Raw genomic sequence first — 27,670 nt, 5'->3', positions numbered from 1 at the left:
GCAGCTCCGGCCGCCGGAGCCCGGGCAGGACGGCGGGAGGACCTTGTCCCCGGGCGGGGCGGGGAGAGTGGAGCCCTCCGGGGGTGTGTGCGGGCCCGGACGGAGGCGGGAGCCGCGGAGGGCACTGCGGGCGGCGGGGGAGGCGCTGCCGGAGCGGCGTGGACGAGCCGGGACGGCAGCGATGGGGACATCGCTCGGCGCCGTCTCGGAGCCGGCCGGCCCCAGGGCAGCCAGCGGCCGCTTCTGGGCTGCCGTCCTGGGAGCAGCAGCGGGGCTCTTCCTCCTCGGGTTCCTCATCGGTACAGTGCAGACTAACCCTCCCTAGCGTTGAGGGCTCTTCCGGCCGCCCCCGGCCCGTCCAGCCGGGGGAGGTGACTCGGAGACGGGCCGAGGAAGGGCTGGGGTGGGGGGAGGAGCGGGCGGGTTGCCAGCGCCCGGGAATTTGTGCCAAGGGTGCCTTAGGTGAGTCCGTGCTCAGCGGCCGACACCATCCACCCTCTCTGCCTACCTCCCTGCCTCTCTCCGATCCTCTCTTCAGTCTGGTCAGGTGCAGTCACCGAACCTCTCTGGGATTTCCAGCTCTACCCCAGGAGGGTCTTTGTCTCTTTCACGTTGGTTTTCTATTTACTTTTTATTAAAGTAGTCATGCTGTGGCAAGAGAGGAGGCGCTGGGTTTGTGAGGAGGGCACAAAAGACAGACCTCTCGACCCCTCTGCCCTGAAACCGCAGCAGCCCAACTAGAACGGCAGGGAGATAAACACGGGGCTGGAGGGGCGCTGACAGGAGGGGAGAAAGAGTCTTTGATGTCCCACCTCTTCCTCGTCCCAAACAGGCATGCCTGTGGGTTGCTGCCGCAAGAGATTTCCCCTCTCTACCTTCCTTTTAGTTTCACAGATGAATCAGGGTCAGCTTGAGGGAGGAAGGAAAACAAAAGAACCACTTGTATTTTGCACTGCCATTTGGTATGTACTTGGGGTTGGTGCCATTGGGAAGCCTGAATTGACTGAATTGCTTTTTCACGTGGAAAGAGCCTTTCACTGTGCCAGTGACCAGTGCCTCACTGGTACCAGCTTGTTACCCCACTTGAACACATCAGCTCTCTCATTCACACTACCCATGTAGCTACTGCTGCATTTACACTGAACATGTCCAGTCTGACTTAAAAACAGATGTCAGAAACACTTGTCTTCCTAGCCAGGTGTTCTTCTCATCACTTACTCTGCTAATGCCTGCACAGTAAGGGAAAGATTCCAAAATAAGAGCCAGACAGACCAGAGAGTGAGAAAGGAGTTACGAGACATCTGTTCCTTACAAAGAGTGTCTGTGTTTCTATGCATTTTTGTAAAGCTGCTGCCTTAGTACTGAGGAAACTGGTATGACTGACAGCATGATGTTCTGGTACTCAAGGAAGATAGGTAAGTGTCCTTAGCACCTACAGGAAAATAGCTGTGATGAGTAAATATAGTATAGTATTTTATATCCCTCAATATCTACCCATGGAAATAAGTTCTCTTACCATTTGTGGGACTGACACTGCCATCACTGTGCAGCCTGCATTAGGTTGTGGCTGCTTGTATGTGCTGAAGTAAAAATAGTTGGAAAATGCACAGTGAAAAGCTTATGGGGAGACCAAAGAGGAATGGTGTGTGTCATGGGAATATTGCTCTCATGTTTTTACTCTTGTATTTTGCTGTGTTGTACAGGCTGGTTTGCAAAACCTATGGAAAAGAAGACATCTCTGAGTACTCATGAGGACATGAAGACAGCATTTATGGCTGAAATGAAAGCTGAAAACATCAAGCAATTTCTTCAGTAAGCAGTTTTAGACTAATCAGTTCAGACAAGGAAAAAAATTCAAGCTGGAAACAGCCCAAGGGTCATAAAATCACAGATTGGGTTGTGGTGGAAGGGACCTTAAAGACCATCTAGTTCCAACCCCCCTGCCATAGGCAGGGACACCTTCCACTAGAGCAGATTGCTCAAAGCCCCGTCCAACCTGGCCTTGAACACTTCCAAGGATTGGGAGTCCACAATTTCTCTGGACAACCTCTGCCAGTGCCTCACCCCCTTCACAGTAGTGAATTTCTTCCTAACATCTAATCTAAATCTCCTCTCTTTCAGTCTAAAGCCATTCTCCCTTATCACTGCATACCCTTTTAAAATATCCCTCTCCAGCCTTCCTGTAAGCCCCCTTTAGGTACTGGAAGGTGCTTTAAGGTCTTCCCAGAGACTCCCCTTATCCAGGCTGAACAACGCCAAGTCTTTAAGCCCGTCTCCTTAGGAGAAGTGCTACACCCCTCTGATCATCTTTGTGGCCTCCTCTGGACTTGCTCCAACAGATCCATGTCTTTATGTTGGGGCCTCAGAGCTGAGCACAACACTTCAGGTGGGGGATCTTGTGAGAGCGGAATGGAGGGACAGAATCTCCTCTCTCGACCTGCTGGTCATGCTTCAAACAATTCAAAACAATGGAACATGACAATTTAGATACTTTAAAATCTATTAAAATTTAGTTACTGTAATTAATTTCTCAATTTCAGTGACTTGGAAGCTTTAACTGCAAGTAAGCTGATGTACTTTTAGGAATCTTGTAAATGGGTTATTTTTCTCTTAGGAGAGTGTAGTATTTGTTAAAAGCTTGTATTTATTCCTGTCAGTAATAGACCAGAAGTCATGGTTTCTTGATAGAAATTTACTTTCTGTGTAAAGAAAGAGCATCAATTATTGTATGAGTAATCAGTACATTTGGATTTGCCTCAAATTCCCACCTGATTACATAGCATAAAGTTGTACAAAACTAAATTACTAAACCCCATTTTTGGTTGGTACGATCGTGGCAATCCCACTGATTTAATTTGAAGTGCATTTGTCACAAACTATTGCAAATAAATTAGCTGGAAAGTATGTTCTCTTTACTACATAACAGTCATGCCATGACTATAACATAAACCTTTAAAATTGAAGACTTAGGAGTTTTAAGAGTCTTAATCTGTGTTTTGGCTCCTGCAAAGTCGGTGTTGTTAAACAGCTCTGTGAAAGGACCTCTTTCTCCCCTCTAAACTCCCTGCCTCTATACAAACAGAAAACATTGTCCCCCATTTACTGTCATGTGGCCAGTTCTGCAGTAATATATGACAGATGTTTAGTCACTGCTCAGAACTACCAGTACAGGCATTTAACAGCTAAGAAGAGGAAATGAAGAAAAACAATTTTCAGTTAAATGGGAGTGTAATACAGGCGGATATTTTCAAATTTTCATGAAAATGTGAGACTTAAGCATTTGTAACTCTTACAGAAAACCACCATTGGCACTAAAAATAACACTTAACCATGCTCTTGGTTCAGTATGTCATCCAGAAAATGGTGCTGTCACTCTAACAGTAACTTTTAGGACAGTGTTAGTACTAGATGTTGACATTATCAGACGAACATGGTTTTATCTAGCAGCATTTGGCTGCTGAGGACTTAGGGTTTGTCTACTTTGGGGAAAAGCAGGCTGAGTGGCAACCTCATTGCTCCTTACGGCTTCCTGAGGAGGGGAAGGGGAGAGAGAGGTGCTGGTCTCTTTTCCCTGGTATCCAGTGACAGGACATAAAGGAATCATTCAAAGCTGCACGAGAGGAGGTTGAGACTTGACATGAGGAAGATTTCTTTACTGAGAGGGTGGTCAAACCTTGAAAGAAGCTTCCTAGAGATACCCCAAGCCTGTTGGACCTTAACACATGCATTAACTTGATCAGCTCTGAATTGATCAGGCAATTGGACTTAAATAATTGTTGTAGATTCCTTACAACCAAACCTATTCTACTCTATTCTATTCTATTCTATGCTATGCTATGCTATGCTATTCTATTGCTCTGTGTATTGTTCTTTCGAAGGGCTTTCTTTGATGGCTTTGTTCTCAGTGGAACTCAAGAATTTAAGGTTTTCCTAATCTCATACCCCAGCACCAGCTGGTGCCACACAAGCATCTGTGGTGTGTTAATGGCATGATCATATGACAGAAGGAGGAAATCATGATGTCAGCCTCATTCAGCTGATGGTTTTTTCAGCTCGCTTCACCACTGGGCCTTCTCAATGGTCTCAACAATTTTTATTTTTTTTTTCAGACAATGGGCTGTTCACTATTTATGTCTCTTTCACTGTTTGTTATTCATGCTGCCTGACTTTTAAGTCACAAACTGTTGAGTTTTTCTGTTCCTTGTTTAGAGTTGTTTACAGCAATCAGAAGTCAGTCTCTCTTACTTGCCAACATGGCAAACTCAGAGTGAACTTTCAGACAAATCAGTATTTGTGCCAAAATTAATTAAAACAGTGGTATCCAAGGAGAATATCCAGTTAATTGCAGGTAAGGATCAGAGTAATTATGCACATTTCTAGGTTGAATACACAAAGATAATTATACTTATTTCTTTTATCACTTCGCAATGAAAGTCTCGTGTATAGGAGTGCACAGGCCTAATGTTACTCAGAAGACAAGGAGTAAAGAAAGGACAAGACCCTGTATCTGCTGCCATCACACCATTCTTGCTAAACCATGCTGCAAGGAAGATACAAATACCTGTGCTAGCTTTGGACAGCCTGAAACCCTTTACCTCAATTTATGTATTATAAAGGCAAAAGTGTAGGTACAGAGAACCCTTGGTCCTTATTTAGCCTGGGTATATCTGATCATCTCTAGAGGGTTTATTTCCAGCTAGGCTAGGAGGAGTTCTGATTATGAGCTGCAATGCCTGACCTGATCGGTTCTTTCTTTTTCTCTAGCAATTTTACACAGCTTCCTCACCTAGCAGGAACAAAGGAGAATATGCATCTGGCACAGCAAGTCCAAGCTGAGTGGAAGACGTTTGGTTTGGATTCTGTTCAGTTAGTTCATTATGATGTCTTGCTCTCTTACCCTGATGACACTAAGCCCAACTACATCTCAATAATTGATGAGCATGGAAATGAGGTACAGAAAACACCAGTTTTTCCAACCAGGGGACAAAATCACCGTCATACACCTGGGAAGACCGTGAGGGAAAGCTGTCCTCTGTTCAGTTAATATTGGACCTGATACAAAGCACATGGAAACTAGGGGTTCCAGTTTGCTTTTATAGTTAGCATCTTTGTTTCATAATGTATGTGCTAGGAATACTAATATTTACTCTGATTCATGTAGCATACTGACATATATTGATTAAATGTGAATTATGTAAGAGAATTACTTCATATAAGTCAATAGTTTTAAAATTTCTCTGTTATTTAGGAAAGAGGAGAGAAACCATGGTCAGCACCGTTCTTTGCATTGATTCATTATACAGTATTGATGATTGTCCTAAATTCAGTTTCTGGAAGATTAACCTTTAGGCCTCAAAATGTACTATCACAAAAGACATGAGTTCATTACAGAATAGCTCTAGTGCATGTAGAAGCTCCAGGGATGAGTAGAATGCAAGCATTTTTACCACTATGATCTAACTTGTTTTTATCTGCTGTACTGAAACCGCTTTAAGGGACCCTGTGTTCATTTACGCAGGACTCTGTGTGAAGAATGCAGATGGGATTTGTAAGATCACACACTGAACTTGCCTACTGAAAAGGCTGCCCAGTGCTTGCCAAAGTTTTGGCCACTCCTCATGTAGAGTTCTAAAATCAGAGTCCTTTAAACTGCAAGTACTCGTGAAATGTGACTGAATTTTTCTTTTTTTCCATATCATCTGGTTTATGTTATTCCTTTTCTTCTTTCCCATTAGATTTTCAACACATCATTATCTGAGCCTCCTCCTCCAGGATATGAAGCTGTTAGAGATGTGGTGCCACCCTACAGTGCGTTTTCAGCCCAAGGAATGCCTGAGGTAACAGTAGAAGAGTGAAAGAAACAAAAGTAGAAGCGGAAAGAGAAATAGAAGTAGGAAGAGAAGTAGAAAAAGAATCAGAGACAGAATTAGAAATAATAGAAATAGAAAAGAGTAGCATAGCACAGAATAGCAGAGAGCAACACAGAATAGTGTGAAATTTCTTAGGCTTTAGTTCAAAATCTGATGTATCACCAGTAGGAAATATGACCTAGCTCTGATGTTTTTGGGATTATTGCAATGGAGCAATGGAGCAATTAGGCGGTCATACATATGTTTAATTTTTTTCTCTAGTTTGTATCAGAACTGGATTTTATTTTTCCTTTTCCTTAAAAATATGATAATAAATATTTAATATCAACTACTATAAGCTTCCCCAAGCATATCTGTAACTATACATTATTTTCCATCTCGGTAAACAAATAGACTGTTATATTTACACAGGCAATGAGCCAAACCTCACTTTCAAAATGCTGCTTGCCCAAGACTTACACTGACAGGTACAGCTGCACAGTGTTGAGAATGCTTGAGAAAGGCTTTTGCTAGCTTTCTGGCTATAAAAGTGTTGCTGTGATCTGAATTTAGTGCTAATCCTATCTTCTTGTACCGGTGGTACCAACCGATGGACTTTCTTTTATAAAGCTGACCTGTGTAATAGGAATTTTCTGGTCTATGATCATTAGGGGATTTCAATTAATATTTTGTAAGATTAGAATTTTTTGTTGTTGTTCTTAATATTTTTCCTGTCTGAACATAGAATAATTTAGGTTGGCAGAGCTCTCTGAGGTCATCCACTCCAGTTTCTGCTTTTAAGTTCGATCTGACTTGGAAACCTGCTAATGCTTCTACTCACACAACCCAGTATATATCAGTCATGTACTTTCTGAATTTTGTTAATAAGCTGTCCAAGTTCAGAAAACAAAAGGTATCCTGTATTCATTTGCCTCAGATACTCAAAGGATGCTGGAGAACCAGGCAGATAATCTGTACCCCAGGATATAGGAGCAATGAGTGTTTCAAGAATTGCAATGGGAATTTCAGAACATAATGTAAGATAAAATTCATAGGTTTTGACCTTTTATCATAACATATCCCTGAAGAAAGATAGAATAACCTCACTGCTTTATTTAGTTTGTGGAGAGCTACAGTAAGTTATTAGATATGGGAAATGATTAAAAAAAAATTTAGAAAACGTTGGCTTCCTTCTTTAGAAAATGATTTTATTTGAATTAAATATATGAACTTTGTTTCTGATGAAAACAATACCTAAAGGCAGATTGTCTTTTCAAAATATGATGCTTATGTTCACTTTATTACATAATAGTTTGACAAAGGTTCAGGTACTTAGCTAGCACTGTTAGGAATAGCATTCTCCAGTGAGCTCTTGTCTGCATCTGTACTACGAACAGCACAGGAGGGAGCATGTATATAGCTCAGCAGTGGGAACACTCGGCAGATCCATGACTCTTCTGAGTTATTCCAGGCCGGTTTCTCTATTTTATGTTAAAAACCATTCTACTAAAAACTAAAATTAATCTGTGGACTCTATTGCATAAAATAAAATTGATCTTTACTGTGGTGTCTGTGTCCAAAATACCTCCAACTATCCAAGACTGACTCCAGTTTTAAACAGACTGTGAAGAGAAGTAAATGCCTCACTTTGAGCATTTAAGCAGAAGTCATATGTGAACATTCTCAGTTGTGCACAAAGTCTGGCAGCTTTGGATGGTTGAAGTCTATTAATAAAGCCTACCTAGTTGCCTCACGATCAAAGAATTCATGCTAGAGCCAGTCCTGGAGATCATTGTTCCAAATTTATAATCTTACAAGATCACATCCTCCTTTTGACATGCTCTTTGACAGTATTATTTCAAATTCTGCCTTTTTCTTTCAGGGTGAGTTAGTGTACGTGAATTATGGCCGCACCGAGGACTTCTTTGAGTTAGAACGTGTAATGGGAATTAACTGTACAGGAAAGATTGTTATTGCCAGATATGGGAAGATCTTCAGAGGAAATAAGGTATTTCCTGTATATAAAAGTGTTACTTGTGCTGCCCTTTGCTTGTTTTCAAGAGACTGAAACACTTACCTAAAGAGTTCTGTAGATTTTAGTGTAACTGAGTTTTCATAGAACTGTGTTCAAAGATGGTGTTTTAGTAAAAGATAGCAAATATATATTTCATATGTGTGTAATACATTTCTAGGATAAAAGTAAATAAGTTGGAAAGTGTTTCATATTTTTATATGGCTTTACATTCTATAAATTGTTCCAAAATATCACTAACATTGTTATACATTGTATACATTGTAATACACTTGAATTCTGAACCAGGCTGTTCTTCCCTATTGGTTCAGCTGTCCTCTAAAATGTCTGTATTGTATTTGTTTATAATGGTTTCTGTACACCGGGCAGAGACTATAATTATATGGAGGCAATTTAAATTTGTATTTGATTATTCAGTATCCCTGTCATAGATAGTAAAGGACATAATCCTTTGCATACTTCAGGCATACACTCAAGTTTTTTCCTCAACAGGGATGTAAGAAGGCAGTCTTTTTTCATGTATATTTGTTTCTTGTACAACAATTAGTTTGACCTTAATTTGAACAGGACTATAGTTTGTATTTGTCAGTTACCTAAGGATATCAAACACTGAATCTCCTCACTGGAATGCCGCTTCTTATTATATGCTGTTGACTAATCTTGTGTGAAGCTTCTAAGTAGATAACTCACTGGTTTACGTACATACCATTTTCACCAGTGAAAAGTGACATATAACTTATATTCTGGGTCAGATAATATTTTCACTAAATTGTTTACCATGCCTAAAAGTAATATCTGAAAGCAAAACACCTAAAAATTGAAGATATTGCTATCTATGAATCTTTTCTTAAAATGAAACACAAATACCTCAGAGTTACTAATATATAGAGGGGCAGTTTTCCTGTGGTTTGGAAATTATATACCCTTGTTGACACAAACGGATATGTTCATTCTTACAGTAGTATTTCTTATGACTGTTTATATACTGGAGAATTTGATAGCCTGTATAAAATCTGGAGAACTATACTGCCATTTTTCAACTTCCTAATGGTGTGCAAGAATAAGATAGATGATGAAGGCAAGTACTGTATTTCCTTAAAATAAAAAAAGGGAAAAAAATAAAGCTGTGGTGTTTCTGAATTAAATACAAATTTAAATACAAATTTAAAACTGTTGAAGATTAGTTGTCACTCAGTCACTATCCATCACTGTCATATCTAGTAGCAAACCAGATTGGGATGTCAGAATGACATATATTATACAATAATAAAGTCACACGAGAACTCTTTTAAAACAGCATGCAGGTCAGTCCTTTTTCCATAATAAACTATGCACTCTGGAGTTAGTCTTGTTCACAGCCAAAGACAGTTTTAAACTCTCCAATAATAATCTTCCTCTATAGTCTGAAGCCTGAGATACATTCAGGAGATCATTTAGGTAAATAAGATAAATAGAAGCCTAACTGAAAGATACGGTTGTATAGATGTGATACAGTTTTTCCCATCCATGATGTGTACATTTCAATAGTCAGTTGATTGTATTGGCCTGAATGACAGAATGCAAACTCAGGTTATGTAGCAATACTGTAAAGGATGTTTTCCATGTCACTGATGTTATCTCCTAACTAAAAGTCAAAGCAACAGCAAACTTCTTACTTTCATATGGAACCTGATATCTGTGTATATATTTTCCAGGAAATTTTATGGCATGAGACTTTACTTAAGCCAAGCACTGTAAAAGATTCTGAGGAAAAATCACTGTAATTTATAATACTTTCTTTTACCCCTTGAACTCTGTGGTCAAGCTATAAAGGACTGGATAGGGACCAGAGATGTGCTTTGCAGGTGAAGAATGCTGAATTGGCAGGTGCCATGGGAATTATTCTGTACTCTGACCCGGCTGACTACTGTGCCCCAGGAGTAGACCCCTATCCAGATGGCTGGAATCTTCCAGGTGGAGGAGCCCAACGTGGCAATGTATTAAACCTGAATGGGGCAGGGGATCCTCTGACACCAGGTTATCCTGCAAAAGGTGAGCGACTCTAGAGAAGGCATGCTCTGAGGGTCTGATATCAGGAAAGGGTGTGGGGGGGGTTGTTGTTCTTTCCCTTGTAACAAAACACTCTTTTTCTTAGTCTTTGTTGCTAAAAGAGGCAGCTTCAGGTTACATGTCAGTAGGCCTTCTCTGTAAGTGGTGCATGAGAGGAAGTGAGGGAATGTTAAGCGAAACCACAGAGTCCTCACCTATATTCGTTACCTTCATCTTATGCCTCCTTAGCTGCTTGAGCTGTGCCTAAGTTTTTTCATTTATCACCTAAACCAGACCATTTTGACTGAAATTCATTAACAACCGTTCATGCCAGCACTTGAGACAGCATATCTAAGAACGGCAGTCACCTCAGGAAAAGTAGTCCTTAAATGATGGGCTACCTCTAGCCCAGTGTTACCTCTAGCCAGCAGAACTCTAGCTGGAAGGGGATACATATTCACAAGAGCAGCACAGCAGAGCAGATCATGGGGAAGATTCCTCGTTCCTCATGCTAGAGTCAGTGATCTCGTAGATGAATCTCTGTTTTCTTCCCTCAAAAAGGGTCCCTGTGAATGTTGTATTAAAGAGGAAACTATTCTTTTCCATATATGCTTTTGTCCACGTTGTAAAAATTAAGTTTCTCATTTTGTAAAATACCATGATTTCTATTTGAGCTTTGTCAGAATAAAACCTAGATTTCATTTTGTTCACAAAAACAGCAAAACAGAATATTCAGTAGTCCAGTGTATATGATTTTATCTGCATCTTGTTATCAACTGGCAAATTTGTTTTAGTTTCCAGCAGAATGTTCCAAGCATCAGACTAAGGACTCCCTCTTTGCTCTTATTCTTTATCTTTAGCTTAGTCTGAACTTCTTTCCCATGAAGAGAAACATTTCTGTGCAAAAGGATTTCAACACAAAAAATTAACACTATGGGAAAACCTTCATTAGTATCTCTCTGAAAATGTGCAATTAATGGCAGTCCTACATCCAGGAAAGTGAAAAGATTATCCCCGACTCCGGTGTTAGGATGGTGCTATGAACTGTACAGATTCCTTCTGGGAGTTGTAAATATGAAAATATTTGTCTTTTGCTTTCAGAATACACCTACCGATTAGACAAAATCAGTGGTGTAGGTCTCCCAAAAATTCCGGTTCATCCTATTGGCTATCACGATGCAGAGTCATTACTGCGGTAAGTGTATGGGCGACATGAACAATATTGAGAAGACTGTATTTTGAAAGTTATGGGAGTATTTGAAAAGAGAGGAAAGACTTTTGTACTGTGCTCCTCCTGTAGCTGTTGAAATATGTTTTGTTTCTTATTAAGTTCTCCATAGGAGGTAAATGTGTTATTTATTGCTACATATCAGATATATGCAGAGTGATCTGGAAAGGACCATTTGTAATATATCATGGTCAGTCAAGTATACTGGAGTTATTAAGTGCCTCTCAGTTTGAATAAAGGCAAAAATTTTCAAGGCTGACCTGTCATGTGAAAAAGATCAGAAATAATTAATTTGTCCAGGGAAGTACTTGCCATGAATGTTTGATGGGACAGTATCTGTACTGTCCTCTATTAAATGAAAGTGTATGCTTTCTCTCATCAGGTGTGTTATGTTGTTTAAATATGATGGTGGTGAGCTAATATAAGCACACTGAGGAAACTCAGGAGTTTCATAGGGGATTTAATAGACATCTGCATGTAAGTTTACTTACTAAGTGGGCAAGTGGCATGGAGACAGGCTACCAGCTTGCTGGTGGACAGCATTAAAATCCATAATTATTTCAACAAACCAAGTAAGTTCAGTGAAAAACCCCGAAGATGTGATTGAGATGGAAAGTGTATCATTCCCCTAGAAAATGTAGCAGTAATCATCTGTGTCAACTGTAGAGTTGCAAAGCAGGAAATGCCAGGGTTGGCAACAGTATGATGGATAAGTGTTTAGGGCAAAGGGTGTATAATCTCAGGTATATGTTTGTATAGGAGTTTTGCATCACATGAGCAGTCATTCTGCTCAGTTTGATGCCTCTGTCTGAGTACTGAGTCAGAAAAAAAAATATCTGTCTTGGTTCTCTATGCAGATTTCTCCTGAAGTATTGAAGCTATTTATTTTTATAGGAGGCAGAATTTTACTGTCTTTGGTGGATTTGGATACCTGATGTTCATTAACACTGTCCTAATGTTTTTCCTATTTCCTTCCAAACTTCTATGGACTAATATATCTCCAAATGCTCTTTTCTTTAAAACATTCCTGTTATCACTGTTATTAAGATAACTGCTCATAATGAGAAAGGCATAGGTTAAAAAACCTCTTTTATCCACTGCCACCTAGTAGTGGTAGAGCAGATTAATATGTATAAATATGATGTAGCTAGATATTTCTCTTCAATAAGTTGTAAATAATTCTGGAACTTGTTTTTAATAATTATGAATGAAATCTAAATCTTTTAAAAATACTTTTTTTCACATTTGTCTTGAGACATCATAACTTCTTGTTTTTTCTGCTATCATATTTTTATATAAAAAATTTACTGAGGACTTGAAGATATGCTGTAGTGTTCTGTGGAATAAAGCTTGACTGAAGCATGCATTTACAGTAAAAGACATGCTTTCATTTACAATAAATATATTTTGCTTTCTAAGAACAGAACATCCATCATACTTTTTAATATTTTCTTTGTTTCTCACAAGTTCATGTCAAAAATATAAGTCCTTTAGGTGAATAAGTCTGAGTGATTGCGATCCACTGAACTACTGCATTTCCAGTTGTGTTAATAGGGAAAACGTTGCCTTTGACAGTGGAACAAGATCACTTTTTTTCGATGTTGACCATCTTTGACACACATCAACTCTGTCTATGCTACCAGATTAAGCAGTGTCCAGGGGTAGGCACTGGAAGACAACTGTCTATGCCGTTAAATTGTTAGAATGGCCCAAGTTGCTCTCTGCTAATTCAAATGCAAATGCAATTCAAGATACTAGAATGTTCCAGGGACCTAAGACACAGTTTGTATGCACTGTGGTTTTTGTGTGAATGGGACCCAACAAAGTGTGATTTCTGTTTCTTCATTTGTGTTTGGTGCTGTTGCAAGATTTCTGTAACTAATAATGATTTTTTTTTTTTCATAATAGTAATATGGGAGGACATGCACCACCTGATGGTAGCTGGAAAGGAAATTTGAATGTATCTTACAATGTTGGTCCTGGTTTCACAACAAGTTATTCTACAAGGTCAGTTTTGTTTCCTAAGTAAAGTATGCTTGGGATCAGAGAAAAGACAGGTAGAGCAATAGAATTTGACCAAAGATGGAGTATTGGGTTTATTTGCATCATTCCCTTGATTTTGACCATTTCTTTGGTTGAAATACTGTCAGTGCAAAGCTTCAGTACATTTACATCTTGATTGGATGGATATGACCTAGTTGCTTTGGTTTCCAGCTAGTCTTGAACCAATTTCCTTTGAAAAGCATCTAGCCTTTGACAAACTATTTGTTAAGACTGATTTTTTTTTTGAGAACTTTTGTTGTCTTTTTTAAATTCACATGAGTCTGGCTTCTGCTCTTACCTATTGACTTATATAAAACAGTATTACAAATTAGGTTTTCCAGAAGAAGAGCTTAAATCGCAACGTCATTTTTATTGCTTCAGATTGTTTTTAAACTGAATTAGTAATTACAGTTTAGGACTAAAGTCAGGGTGTTTCCATATTGTCTGAGTACAATGTACTGACTTGTTATAAAGTGTTTGACTCCATACGAACTTCATATGACTATTGTTCATACTGAACTTCATATGAACTCTTTAGGCTGAGTTGTTGCACCTCCAGCTGTGTTACAGGTAAACAGCTCTTGATGTTGTAGATTAAGTCTCTTGATGTAACTCTGGTTGTCTGATTTTCTGCTGCCTGAGGTGCCACAGCAGTATTGACTGTGCTGAAGTGTGGTGGTTTTGACTGGGGTAGAGTTAATTTTCTTCACAGTGGTTGGTATGAGGCTGTGTTTTGGATTTGTTATGAACACAAGGTTGATAATAGAGATGTTTTTGTCATTGCTGAGTAGTGCTTGCACAGAACCAAGACCTCTTCTACTTTCTGTACTGCCACACCATTGAGGAGATTGGGGGTGCAGGGGAAATTGAGAGGAGACACAGCCGGGACAGTGACCCCAACTGACCAAAGGGATATTCCACACCGTATGACATCATGCTCAGTATATAAAGTGGGGGGAAGAAGGAGGAAGGGGGACGGACATTTGGAGTGATGGCATTTGTCTTCCCAAGCAACTGCTACACACGATGGGGCCCTGCTGTCCTGGAGATGGCTGAACACCTGCCTGCCTATGGGAAGCAGTGAATTGATTTCTTGTTTTGCTTTGCTTATGTGCATGGCTTTTACTTTCCCTATTAAACTGTCTTTATCTCAACCCCCAAGTTTTCTGGTTTTTACCCTTCCAATTCTCTCCCTGATCCTGCTGGTGGCAGCAAGCAGCTATGTGGGGTTTGGTTGCTGGCTGGGATTAAACCATGACATGGAGTCAGTCAGTTCTGATTTGCACCAACCTCTAGAATACTAGAACTATTTACCTTTTCAACATTAGCTGGTTTTCATTTTTCTTTCACTATTCTAAATTTAAAAATTAACTGCTAGCAAAAAAATCTTTGAATTTGGAGTTCTGATCCTGTTTGTCTGTATAAATCTTATTGACATCAGAAATATTACATAGCTATCAAGGGCTGAATGCTCTTCTCATTTGCACAGGTATAAATCCAGAAAAAAAAAACTCCACTGAAATATTTTCAGACCTACTTTAGTTTAATAGAGGTTAAAGTTGGTCAAAATGCTTTCCTTATCATTCATATTTATACTTTTGAAAGGTGTCAAGATGTTTATTGTCTAATCTGGTGGATTTTTCTCTTTGTATTTTCTTTTCAATACACTAGAAAGGTGAAAATGCACATTCATAACAACAATGAAGTAAGAAGGATTTACAATGTGATTGGTACTATCAGAGGCACAGTGGAACCAGGTAAAATCATTTGTCTGATTAATAATAATAATTTGTCTGATTAATAATGTGAGTGAGAAGTGACCTCTACATACACTTCACAGTTACAAGGGGGACGTGAAGAATATAGTTTTCTCTGAAATATTGCACTATATGGTCATTGGTGTTGAAATGTTTATTGCACAAGCTTTCATATGGTTCAGAGTATGTCAGCACTTTCACTGTGAATGCTGATTTTCAAGGGAGAGTCCAATATGGAAAATATTTGTCTTCAGGCAAGTAACTTTGCAATTGGAAGAATATTCTTAAGTGGATATTCTTCTCTGCTAAACACAGGAACGGATTTTGCATTCCATCTGAAGAGACTATATCCACCACTATTGACTTTTTGTCTGTCCTATAGTCTCTTGTAACCAGTGTGATTTTATGCTCAAAAAAACCCCCCAGATAGATACATAACCCTAGGATGATGATAACAGCATTTATCTTGTAACTGCAGCACTCACCTTGTGCCTGAAACACAACTGTTAACCATATTATAGTAGCACAGAGATCTATTCTGACTTTGATCTTAATAATTACATCTCTGTCATGATTTGAACAACACTTTTTATGATTGAGTATATAAATTCAGAGAAATACGGCATTCAGCACACCCTAATGTTGTGAATTTGTGTGCTGTACAGATATAATTAGTGGATCAACTTCACCATGAAACATGCTACTGTAAAATGCAGAAAGATGCTTCTATCTTTAGAGAAAAGTTGCAGTATTTCTAATAATAGAAGTAATACTATGGAATTTAAGAGGTTTTAGTCTTGTGAGATTCAGTTATTCTGCTTGACAAATTCTCTAGCATTGACTGAAAAATACAGAAAAATGTCTTTGGAGATTTAAAATGTGTTTTGCCTTTCTGTCATGTATATTACAAACTATTAATCTCTGTTGCCTGATACATATATGGAAAATAATTACTTGAAATTAACAGCTCTATGGTAAGAAAAAATTTTTCTTAAGTAAACCTCCAAAATAATTTCTCCAGACAGATATGTCATCCTGGGAGGCCACCGTGACTCATGGGTATTTGGTGGCATTGATCCTCAGAGTGGGGCAGCTGTGGTTCATGAGATTGTGAGGAGCTTTGGAAAACTGAAAAAGGAAGGTAATAAAGCTCATCAAAGTAACTCCTTTCAGCAGTGCCTATTGATTTCACAGAGATTTAAAAATATGCTTAAAATTAAACACGTCTATCTCACTGATGTCTAGAATAAACCATGCTGCTCTGTAGATGTTATCTAATTCCAGTTACAACTTTGAGAGGTACTTCTACTCAAGAGAAAGTACACCCAGAGGGAAACAAAACACAAAATGGGGAATGCTGAAATAAACATGATGTTCAGGTACAATTGACTACTGTGTATTTGGGGATGGTCAGACTGGATGTTTCAATGGTCTTATAAAACTGATAAAGTCATGGACTGATAAAGGCTTCATGAAGGCAACACTGAGAGCTTTCTCAGCACTTAACTGTGGCTTGCAGATAGACTCAAGAATAAATAAAGGATGTCTGTCTAATACAGAGAATGAGCTGTGCAAATGTAGTAGGAGGTAATGGTTAAAAATACCTCATGCTCAGTTGCATTAGAATAGGAACAAATGTCAACTGCACCAAGTTTCTATTCCTGTCAGAGCAAATGCTGTCTCCTTATCTGACATTCCATGGAAAGAAACTCTGACAATGCAAATACCATGCTAGAGAGGCGTTCATTGCCTACACATTACACTTAAAGCTTATTGACATTTAGTTTTCGTTCCATTTCTCCTGGTTATTGGATATCAGGGGAAGCCGTCTTTGGAATTCAAACTGGAAAAAAAATTAAAAATTAAAAAAGAAAGGAAATAAAAGATGAAAAGTTTCCAGTAGCTTCAAAGAAAACTTAGGGCTGAGATACAGAGGCAGGGCAATAGAGCCTGTTCTATTTGTCCTGAGTTTAAATCAGATGCAGAACTTCAAGTGAAAGATCTTTCTTTTGAAGGTGATCTTTCAAAGTTACAGGGAATTCCTTAGGTTTTAAAATCTGGCATTTGGAAGACAAGTCAAAGAAATTCAGTAATAGATATGAAAACATGCCACTTTTCTGTCAAGGTAGACACTGGTATACAATGTATACTAAACTGAACAGAGCAAAAACGGTAGAAAATCTTTCTTTCAAGAATTTGTGCACAGCACATTATTTTTCCTTGGTCAGAGTTTTAAATTTTAGAAAATTTTCTTCAAATTAAACTGAGAGACAAGAAGGAATACATTATTATTTGGCACAATATTGAAGTAGAGGTGATATTGCTACAATAACGAATCATTATTATATTAGGTTACTGAACTTGGTGTTAAAATTCCTTTAACATGTCTCTTTCCCCACAGATCATGATACAAGATGAGACCTCCCAAACTGGCATTTGCTTTCACATTAGTTATCATGCAAAAAAACAGCCTATGTTTTGGTAATATAGTTTTCATGGTCTTTCATTGTGCAGGATGGAGACCAAGGAGAACAGTGATATTTGCAAGCTGGGATGCAGAGGAATTTGGCTTGTTAGGATCAACAGAGTGGGCTGAGGTAAACCGGTAGTGTTCTAAAAGAAATGTGCATGATGTCTGCTCTTTGAAAAATCTGTACTAGAAAGCAGCACTTGTTTCCTCCTTCCTCCTCTTTTCCTTGCACACACATTCTTTCTTTCTTTCTTTAGCTTCCTTTTGAATGTATATGTACTTCACCATGCAGTATATGATGTCTTTCTATGAAACAACTGTTTGTTTTGTGAGTGGGAAAAGAGTTCTGGGGGAAAAAAGTTTGTTAGCGTTTTCTTCCTTTTTTCTTTCTCATAGGAAAATGCCAAAGTATTGCAAGCACGAGGAGTGGCTTATATCAATGCAGATTCTTCAGTTGAAGGTACATGGTTTAGACTTGTGTTTTACAGAAATAGTGATGGTATGACCAGGAGGGATTTTGCCTGGAGATTCATTAGACCTTCAATGTGATCGTTTTGTTGCATTAATTCAGAAGTGGATATGGGGAGAAACTGTCACCGGGGATCATAAAGTATCCTTCAAATATTCCTGTTTTTTCCCTTACAGTAGCTACACTACTTGGGAAGTCATAGGGAGGGACAAAAAGTGTTGTGGCCCTGAGTTCCATGGCAACTCTCCAGAGTCAGCTTCTCCTCTTATAACATGCATAATAATCACAGGGACATAAGAAAAGCTCTGAAGAATTTCTTCAAAAACTGGGCTGAAATTCATCATAACCAATACAAATGCACTGACAAGATCACAGGAAGACTCTTCTCCCAGGCAACCAGCAGTAGGACAAGAGGGCATGGTCTTAAGCTGGGACAGGGGAGGTTTTGATTGAATATTAGGAAAAAATTTTTTACAGAGAGAGTTAATCAGACATTGGAATGGGCTGCCCAGGGAAGTGGTAGATTCACCATCCCTGGAGGTTTTTAAGATGGGACTGAATGTGGCACTTAGTGCCATGGTCTAGTAACCACGGTGGTGTTGGATCAAGGGTTGGACTTGATGATCTTGGAGGTCTCTTCCAACCTAGTTGATTCTATGATTCTATGATTCTCAGCTTGCTCCTCATTAATAGTGTAGCTCTCCAGTCTCTTACTTATTAACAAATAATGACATGAGGTTTCAGCTGAGTGGAAGTTCCTTCTTCAAATAAATAGTTTTTCCTGTTTTTCAGGAAACTACACACTGCGAGTGGATTGCACACCACTGATGTACAGTCTGGTGTACAGTCTGACTAAAGAGGTAATATCACTTGAAATTTTTAGCCAGTATGTTCAGTGCTCACTCAGTTGATGGAGCTCTCTATAAAATGTGGTGTCAGATATTTCTTTTCTGGTGCAGTATCCCTTTTAGGTCAATAGCTAAGTAATTGGAGCTTTTTCCCAGAAGGACCTAGGGGATTTCAAGCTTATATCTTTAAATTATTAGCTATTCAGGATTAAGGGATTTTGCCACTTCTCCTGTGAAAGCATTCCTTCTATGAACAAAAGAATGAAAGAATGCTGTGAACCAGAGGACAGAAATAAGCACAAACCTGGATGCCCAGATCAACTACTAGAGTGCTCATGGTAATGGGAGACTGACTCCCTTTAGGCAGGGGAAGAAATTAGTCCTACTACTGTATTGTTTTTGGTATGACATGCCAGGTTCGGTCAGTGTGCTCAACTTCAGTGTACCCTGTTAGTTATTCATTGGCACTGACCATGATGCTCTCATACATATTTGTGTGGCATATAAAATTAAGAGATAGGGACCTTTCTCTTAATAGGTAGAGACCTTTCTCTCTAGGAAATAGCCTTACCATCTTACATGTAAGGTGTTCCTTGCTTTGGGAGCGAGTCTTTTTGTCTTAGAGGCTGTCATTTTGTTTCTGGGGTGTTTTTCCTGTTCAACTATATTAAACAATGAACATTTAATTGGTCTTTTTGTATGTTTAAATGCATATATAATATACATTCATCTACTATATATATTCTATAAATCTACTTTATCTGTCTTCGTCTGCTGTATATATTTAGTCATCTGGCTTTTCTAGCGTTGATAATTTATTGTCTCTTGAAACTGGCATTAGACTGGTACAAAAGTAAAGAAAAGGTAGTAAATCATTATAATAATTTTCTGGCAATTAAAGTACAACAACTAAAATGTAACTGTAAAAATCAAGTGCCCAGATAAAGGTATTTCTGTCATAAACTGCAGAAGAGCTGATCACCTGCAGTTCCCATGGTAACCTGTGCTAAATGCAAGTCTTCAGAACTGTCAGAAAATCGGGTCAGTAGGGTCTCAGTTTGGACAGCAAGAGCCATCATTAGAATGTTGACCTAAATACCAGTGAAAATGGTTGCATTGCATAACCCTTCCTCAAGCTGGGAAGCAACAACAGAGGCTGATGAATGCATATAACCACAGCTTGTTGGTAGCTGATGTCTGAAGAGAATGCTGACCAGGAAGCATGTCCTATGTGATCCCATCCAAAGTTAATCTGGTAAAAATCTTATAACTGTTTTACAAAGAGTTAGCTTAATGGACACAACTCCACATGTATTAGTTTTAATTTGGTTCCTATTCTTAGGTAGTTATATATATATATTAATAGTAGAAGAGATATTAATAATCTTTAATAGATTCAAGATAATAAAACCTCAGCATTCCACTGATATAAAGGAAAGATGATGCTCAGTTACCTTCAAAGTAGTCAGTGATAGGAATGAGCTTTAGGATAACTGTGATTTATATACCTCTCTAGCAGCTATGATGACATAAACACCAGGTACTGTGCACTTTGCCCTTCTTAGGTTGCTTCTGCATTCATAGACATAATTTTTGTGAACTAGAACGAGGTAGAAACAGTTTTGAATTAAAGTAAGACAAAACTGAAATTTCTTTCCCAAATAAAGCCAGAAGTTTTGTTCTGTGAGGGATTGTTTTGTTGAATATTTAAATTAAATAGCTGAAAATCTCATAAAGAAACATCAGAATGTAAATATTGACCTGAAATGTTATCCTTTCCTTGTGTTTTCTTTCATCTAAAATTACTTATGTTTTAGAAAATAAATCATTCCTCTGGAAAATGCTATGTGTCTGAAGTGTTAAAATGGAAATGAAGAAAGGTTGAGGGACTTAAGACTGTGACTTAATCATTGCCCAAAGTCTTTTATGTGAGGACAGGTTGTTGATTTGTTGCTTGGTAACTTTTAAAATTGTACCCTTTGTCTTCTTCTAGATACCAAGTCCTGATGAGGGTTTTGAAGGAAAATCTCTTTATGAGAGCTGGTATAAAAAAAATCCATCAAGAGAGTATAAAGAGGTCCCCAGGTCGGTGACAAAAGAACATAAATTATATACCAAATGTTATTATAACTTGTACAATGTGGGTTTTAAAGAAATACCCATTTGAAAAACTGCGTGCTTAAAAGAAGTGGTGTGTTTCTGATCTGGTATAAATTTCAGAGTTTTATTGATTGCAGCTGGTATGCTATTGTACAATAGTGTTATGAACCTACCTTTGTTGATGAACAGAAGGCTTTACATATGAAAAGTGTTCTTGTAGTTTATAGAGATTTAGACAAATAAGAGCAGTATGCAAAAGCCAGTGGGAGGCACACAAGATGCTAACTCAGCAGCTTTCCCTTGCATTTGCTTCCAGTCTCCTGGAAGGCCTCTGAATTTGGGCAGCTGGGGGGCACGTCAGGCAGGATTTTATAACACCATCCTTCAAATTTACCGGGGGTGTCTATAGAATCTCAATGACTGATTTTATTCTATGAAGCCATGCTGATACTTCTGTGATTTCTCTCAGTTAAGAGCTTGGGATAGTGGAAGTTCAGCAGGAGGAAGATCATTGATTCTTGTCAGTGATAAAAGACAGTGAGTGAAGTTCTCCTCCTGAGAGTTGGATACTTCTGACCCTGAGAATGATTACTTTGCTATTCCAAGAATGCAACTGATGTGATGCATGTAATGTGGGGGTCAGAGGCAATTCATGTGTAGTGACAAAAGGACCATACTAGGAAAAGACTGTGTAGTGTATAGTGACCAGCTGCTGAATAAATAATTGACACGGTACTTGGAAGCAAACGAAAATTATACTTTAAGTATTGTCACTCAAGGTATTTTCCTCTTTCTTGTTAAAAGAATAAATAAACTGGGTTCTGGCAATGACTTTGAAGTCTTTTTTCAACGTCTTGGCATCGCTTCAGGCAGAGCACGTTACAGTAAAAATTGGGTAAGTCTGTGTCTTTATAATTTGTAATTTAGTCTCCCCTGTAACTGCCTCAATAACATTACCTGTAGTGGAACTATTTAAACTACCAGCTTTTTGGGATAGTTCAGTTTAGCGTGTCAGAATGGTATCTAATTACTAGAACTCTATGTGCTACCTCAATACAAATATGTAATAAATAAGAATGTTCAACCTGGTATCCGTCAGACAAACTTGACTTTAAGAACTTAACTTTACTGTGCCTTGAATCCCACAGCAAATGTTTACAAGCCACACTGAAGAATCCACAGCTGAATAATAGTTTTGTTTTGTTTTGGTATTTTTGTTTCAGAACATAGAAAAATATAGCAGCTATCCAGTTTACCACAGTGTCTATGAAACCTATGAAATTGTGGAGCAGTTCTATGATCCCAGTTTCAAAAATCATCTGACAGTAGCTCAGGTACGGGGAGGGCTGGTGTTTGAATTGGCCAACTCTGTTGTGCTTCCTTTTGACTGCAGAGATTATGCGTCAGCTGTGAGCAACTATGCTCACATCATCTATAATTTGTCAAGGAATCATGAAGATGAACTGGCAACATACAACGTATCCTTTGGTATGTACAGTTTTTCATCACGCTCCTCCTCCATTAATGCTAACAGTGCCTTATAGTAATGTATGTCTTGGTCATGGCCTGGTATTTACTTTGTGCTGTATGAACAGTAAATAAAACAAGCCACACCCTCCAAGAATTTGAAATGTGAATATTTTGTCACTAGTATGCCTGTGTAGAGAATATGCCACTGCCCAAAAGAGCTAGCACTTACAGTTGCATGTGCTTTGACCTGTGTATCCACCAATGTTGACAAAAATGTATCGTTGTCTTGGTTCCTTAAAAATAATCATACTGCCTTGCAGCTTATAGTGCTGGATAATTCTCTGCCTCAGAAGCCTGTTTTATTGACAACATTATATTGTATTCAGTTTAGGATTTAGCTGCTAATGACCAATTTCAGCTACATGCATGCACATGCACACACACTCACACATATACTCTGTCTGTGCGGAGGGACATAATAGTAAAACACAGGTTGTTGGGGCTTATAAAATCTCAGACTTATGAACAGTCTGGTTCTGGCAGTCCACAATCCAGTCGTTGATATTTCTTTATATTCTTCAAGTAGCAAATAATAAACAATAGTCACAAAAGTGCTAATTTCTACTGTCTCTAAGGCAGGTTTTGACACAGAATTACATATTTTCTTAATGTAGGAATATGGAGTCATCTAATTTTCCTTCACTGACACTTAATAGATCATGATTACAGTCAAAGAAAAAGCTTTAATTTGTAGAATGTTATTTGTTAAATTATGTCTTCAGAATATGAAGGTAATTGCTTCCTTCCTACTCCCTCCAGATGCTCTCTTTTCAGCTGTGAAGAATTTTACAGAAGTTGCTGCTAGCTTTCATGAGAGACTGCAACAAATAGATATCAATAAGTAAGTTTAACTCCTTTTTTTTCCAGTCAAATGCTACATGTAGTCCTCTGAGTTCAGAGGGCACAGTCACTTGGTACCACTTAATGGAAAAAAGATAAAAAAGAAGCTGTATTTGGGGCAAGCATTTCGATGAGCTTTCAAGAAGTTCTATGTACTACCTATGCCAAAAGGCTTAATTTGCATTTGACTTAATTTGTAATTTATTCCTTGTAGGCCATGCCCAGAATGGCAAACCAAGCTTCATTTTGTATATACATATGTGTATGTTACAATTCTTGGGAAGAATCTAATCTAACCATATGCTTACCCTTATGGAACACTAACTGAGAATAAAAGCCATCTTTTTAATGGCAGCACCTTTCAAGATAAATGAGTTAACAATAATTTCTTATGTTAAAGATGACATTTATGACATGTGACATGTCTGTGACATTTTCAAAATGGTTTTATTGGTGGATGGCCTAAATCTAAGTTTTAATTCAACTAACCAGTTTCAGTTTCTGTTCGCACCACTGTAAACTTGAAAAAAATTTATTGATGGTAGTAGAGTTACTCCAGGCTTACGGTGGTATAAATTTTACCATTTTTTATTGATGAATACTTTCAAAGCTCTACAGTAAGTTTGATGTAAACTACCGAGCCCACATATTTTCACTATAATCTTCTTCATGATTCTTTTATTTGTTAAGCATCAGTAGTATGCTCAGAGCTATTCAAAGTACACACACACAGATGGTCTCTGCTCTAGGGAATTTAAAATGTACCATCAAAAAACCACAACTCTTGGAAGACTCAAGAGTTGGTTCTAACATCACAAGGTTACTTTTTTTCAGATGTTGTGATTTTACAACAAATGCGATTTTATTGAAGTAATTTGTGGGTGGCTGGCTTTGTGGGAAACAGAGTCTTTAGAAAACTTTTGTACAAAAGAAGAGAACGGTCTGCTTAAGTATCCTCATGGAAAGGAGATAAAGGAGTAAGATGCAACATGAGAGAAAATACCTGAAATTGTCTTCTTTGACATTATTACTTGACCTTTAAAAACAACTTTAAGAGACTTTCAGGTTGTGAACCAAACTGTCTCACAATAGATCAGCATAATTCTTCTTTGCAGGTTAGCTGACATGGGCTTTTTTGGGCTGCTCTTTAAGTTCAACATCGTGGATCTGTTGCCTAAAATTGAAGACATAATTCTCTGGGCAGTGTTAGTGTAGAAACACTGTTAGTATAGAACACTGCCCTTCATAAATCCAGAGATGTGAATGCTGGGGCACAGGATTAAGAGTAAGTCAAACAGTCTGTAGCTAACATATTCCTTTTTTCTTTTTAGCCTACTTGCTGTCAGATCACTAAATGATCAGCTCATGTTTCTGGAAAGGGCTTTTATCGATCCTCTTGGATTACCTGGAAGGCCGTTTTATAGGTGAGAAATGGTTACTTTTCACTTTCCTCCTGGAATACCCTATAAGAATTTTGTTGAGATTCACAGGTCTCTAAATAGAGTTATAATGATTTTATTCAACACAGTAAAAGTAGATTAAACAGAACAAATAAGGTTAAAAAGGGAAAACAATACTGGGGAAAACTTCAGTGAGATACATTATACAGAATGAGTAAGAGTCTTGTTGGAAACCTATTCAGATCATTTCTATTGATTTCACTGGCTTCTAAACAGATCTAAAGTTAAGCCCTGGTCTCATTTCAAGTAGTTTTAGTGGTAAAGAGTCTATAGGAAGTTGTTATTATTTGAAAGTGAAATACTGTATAATTCAAGTACTACAGTTTGATCAATTATGAGAGAACAGTCATGCTAGCAATTGCAGTGTGTAGGGCAGCACTACAACAGCAGTGAAGGGAATTCAGTGGTCCTCTCATCCAGTTCAAGAAGTAAATCTTATCTGAGAGGCAGTCAGATCAAGTCTAGGTTTTTGATCCTTTTACCAGTCTGCATAATTCAGAATAGTAATCTTTCCACTAAAAAATTCCACTAAAAACTAATTGCAGAAGGAGAAATTAAGATCTACAATCCTTGTACCTCTCATAACTTATGATGAAAAATATGTTGAGAACAGTCTTTTGTTAAAGCATTGGCTTTCCTATCTCAAAGCATACCTGTAACTGTTGGAGACTGTGTATATCTTTGAGAAAATAAGATGGCTTATTTTTAATCTTTTAATTTCATCTAAAATGAGAGAAAGGAAAATACTTGACTCAATTTTATCTCAAGTAGCTATAAAGTTCTGGAATTCACATGGTATAATGTAGCTTATGTTACTTTCTTGCTTCAAAGACTATAGCTACTATTGCTGCAATAATCTTATTTATTTACGTGTCAAGAGTTTAACAGATGGTATAGAAACAGACTAGTTTTATCCAGAAAATTGTATGTTTTATTTTTCTAATGCAGAATATTGCTATTTTTCCCCATCATCTTCCCTGCAGACATGTTGTCTTTGCTCCAAGCAGCCATAACAAGTATGCAGGAGAATCTTTCCCAGGAATCTATGATGCCATGTTTGATATTGAAAACAAAGCTGATCAGCATGAAGCCTGGGAAGAAGTGAAGAGGCAAATTTCCATTGCAGCCTTTACTGTACAGTCAGCAGCAGAAACACTGAAAGAAGTAGCTTAAATATCAACAACATAATCATCAGTGAAGACAAAATACAGAATTTTGCAAGAAGTTTTAAAAATGGATCATTGAAAAACACTAGGAGGATTATTACAAAGAATACAAAATAAAAAAAAATCTTGTTCTTTGCAAATAATATACCTAAGTGGAATGCATTTAGCAATGTTAACAAGGTAATGTACTCCATTCCGAGAGCTCAGGATTTAGATATCTTCTGAAGTGAGAGTGAAAAAGTTTCAGGTTTTCTCTGAGCTTTGTATTTTAAGAACTGCTAATCACTGGATTTATTTTCAGAGGTTTGAATTTTTAGCTCGATTATTATAGCAGTCTTCATAGTGCATCAGGAAAACAGAATTAATTTCATGTTTCTATCAGTTTATAATTTTGTTGTAGACTTTTTATTATTTACCTTGGGATTGTATTATTCTACTCCAAGACAGACATTTCAGCCCTCCTTTTACACAAAGACTCATGTATGAAAATGGGAAAACTGTGACATACTATTTGCGGGATGTATAATGATCATAACAAGTTTTGGGCAGCCAGCCCAGAATACTCATCCATGACATTCTTCTTCTCACATGCTGAACCTTGAAGCTGTTTGCAAATACATTTAAGCAAGAAGCTTTCTAGTCACTGGAGTAAAAGCAAGGCAGACATATGCCTTACAAAATGTCTTTTGAGAAGATGACCTTCTTTTATCCAAAATCTACCCTTGGTATGCCTTGTCCATATAAAGTTGTTTTTAATATGAAGACAATTAGAAGCAAAAAAAAAAATTCATCATGTCCTTAGTTTGAAAGGATACAAAACTACTGCCATTTTGTAAAGTCTCTATTTCTGATTTTGGTGTGCTGCTTACTCTTATGATGGACTGCTTGAAAGATCACAATGAGGCAACTGAGATCAGACAGAGAAAACTCAGAAAATCAGATCCCTTCATCCAACATTCTGCCCTGGAGGATTATTAACCTCTTGCACAGCTAATATTTTGTGTGATAAAAACAGTCTACTCCCTAAATAATTTCTTGCTGTCAGTCTTCTATAGAGTCTAGATATAGCCACTGGAGTTCTATTTGTCAAAGGCTATTCAAGGCAAAAATGGCTGGTGTCATAACTGGACAGCAAATGCCAAAACCTATGTAGCTAATTACTGAAGCTACCTTATTTTTAGTCAGCTATGCAAGCCATATGTCAAAATATATGCATGGATGCATATGCAGCTGTCCTTTTCCTATATATGTCACTAGGATTATGACTTCTAAGCAGAAAGCATAAAATGAAAGAGTAGTTGCATATGCACTGAGAAATGTAATTTCACATTACTCAGTTACTAGGATAATACAAAGAAGTAAGGGTCATATTTCACATTTATGAACAAAATCAGACCAACTGACATTTGTCGACAAATAGAGACATCTAGTTCCTGCCAGACAAGTGGAGAACAATGGTTAAATAAATAATATGCATTCAAAGCAGACAAGTGGAGAATAATGGTTAAATAATAAGTAATATGCATTAAAAGCAGTGTTAATAAGTTCTTGCAAACTTTTTAGCTGCACTGAGAAATATGTACAGTCCATTGATTCTTAGAGCTCAAAAAAACTGTCTGAACTAGCCATAGGAGCATGGAAGTGTATGCTTTGAAGGAGTCTAGTAAGGACAGGCCAGATACAGGAATAGCTCCTTTTTAAGCCAATGTATTTTTTGTTAGATCTACCAAGATTTCTCGGGGGCATAGCTGTTACCTAACTCGAACCCTGAGTGTGAGATCAATTAAATTAAAGAATCTGGAAGAAGTGAAGTGAAGTGAAGTGAAGTGAAGTGAAGTGAAGTGAAGTGA

General features: G+C 38.0%; 1 protein-coding gene across 2 annotated transcripts; it reads left to right on the top strand.

The window, feature by feature from the left end:
* Window positions 1-185: 185 nt before the first annotated feature.
* On the top strand, window positions 186-27,626 carry LOC113951866 (putative N-acetylated-alpha-linked acidic dipeptidase). Of its 2 annotated transcripts, none has more exons than XM_027653454.1 (19): window positions 186-299; window positions 1,704-1,812; window positions 4,765-4,951; window positions 5,736-5,837; window positions 7,732-7,857; window positions 9,726-9,912; window positions 11,011-11,104; window positions 13,046-13,144; window positions 14,852-14,937; window positions 15,959-16,078; window positions 17,452-17,534; window positions 17,804-17,867; window positions 18,669-18,736; window positions 20,718-20,809; window positions 21,629-21,719; window positions 22,048-22,312; window positions 23,114-23,195; window positions 24,526-24,618; window positions 25,638-27,626. In XM_027653454.1, the coding sequence occupies exons 2-19, from the start codon at window positions 1,721-1,723 to the stop codon at window positions 25,825-25,827; spliced, it is 2,121 nt and encodes a 706-aa protein (XP_027509255.1). In that variant the 5' UTR covers window positions 186-299; window positions 1,704-1,720; the 3' UTR covers window positions 25,828-27,626. The 2 variants fall into 2 exon arrangements, with proteins under 2 accessions (XP_027509255.1, XP_027509335.1); XM_027653534.1 differs by lacking the exon at window positions 186-299 and adding an exon at window positions 424-462.
* The last annotated feature ends 44 nt before the right edge of the window (window positions 27,627-27,670 follow it).

The sequence above is a fragment of the Corapipo altera genome, unplaced genomic scaffold (genome assembly GCF_003945725.1).
Source record: "Corapipo altera isolate COAL_440 unplaced genomic scaffold, ASM394572v1 0, whole genome shotgun sequence".
Taxonomy (NCBI): Eukaryota; Metazoa; Chordata; class Aves; order Passeriformes; family Pipridae; genus Corapipo; species Corapipo altera.
This window is presented reverse-complemented; position numbering and strand designations above follow the sequence as displayed.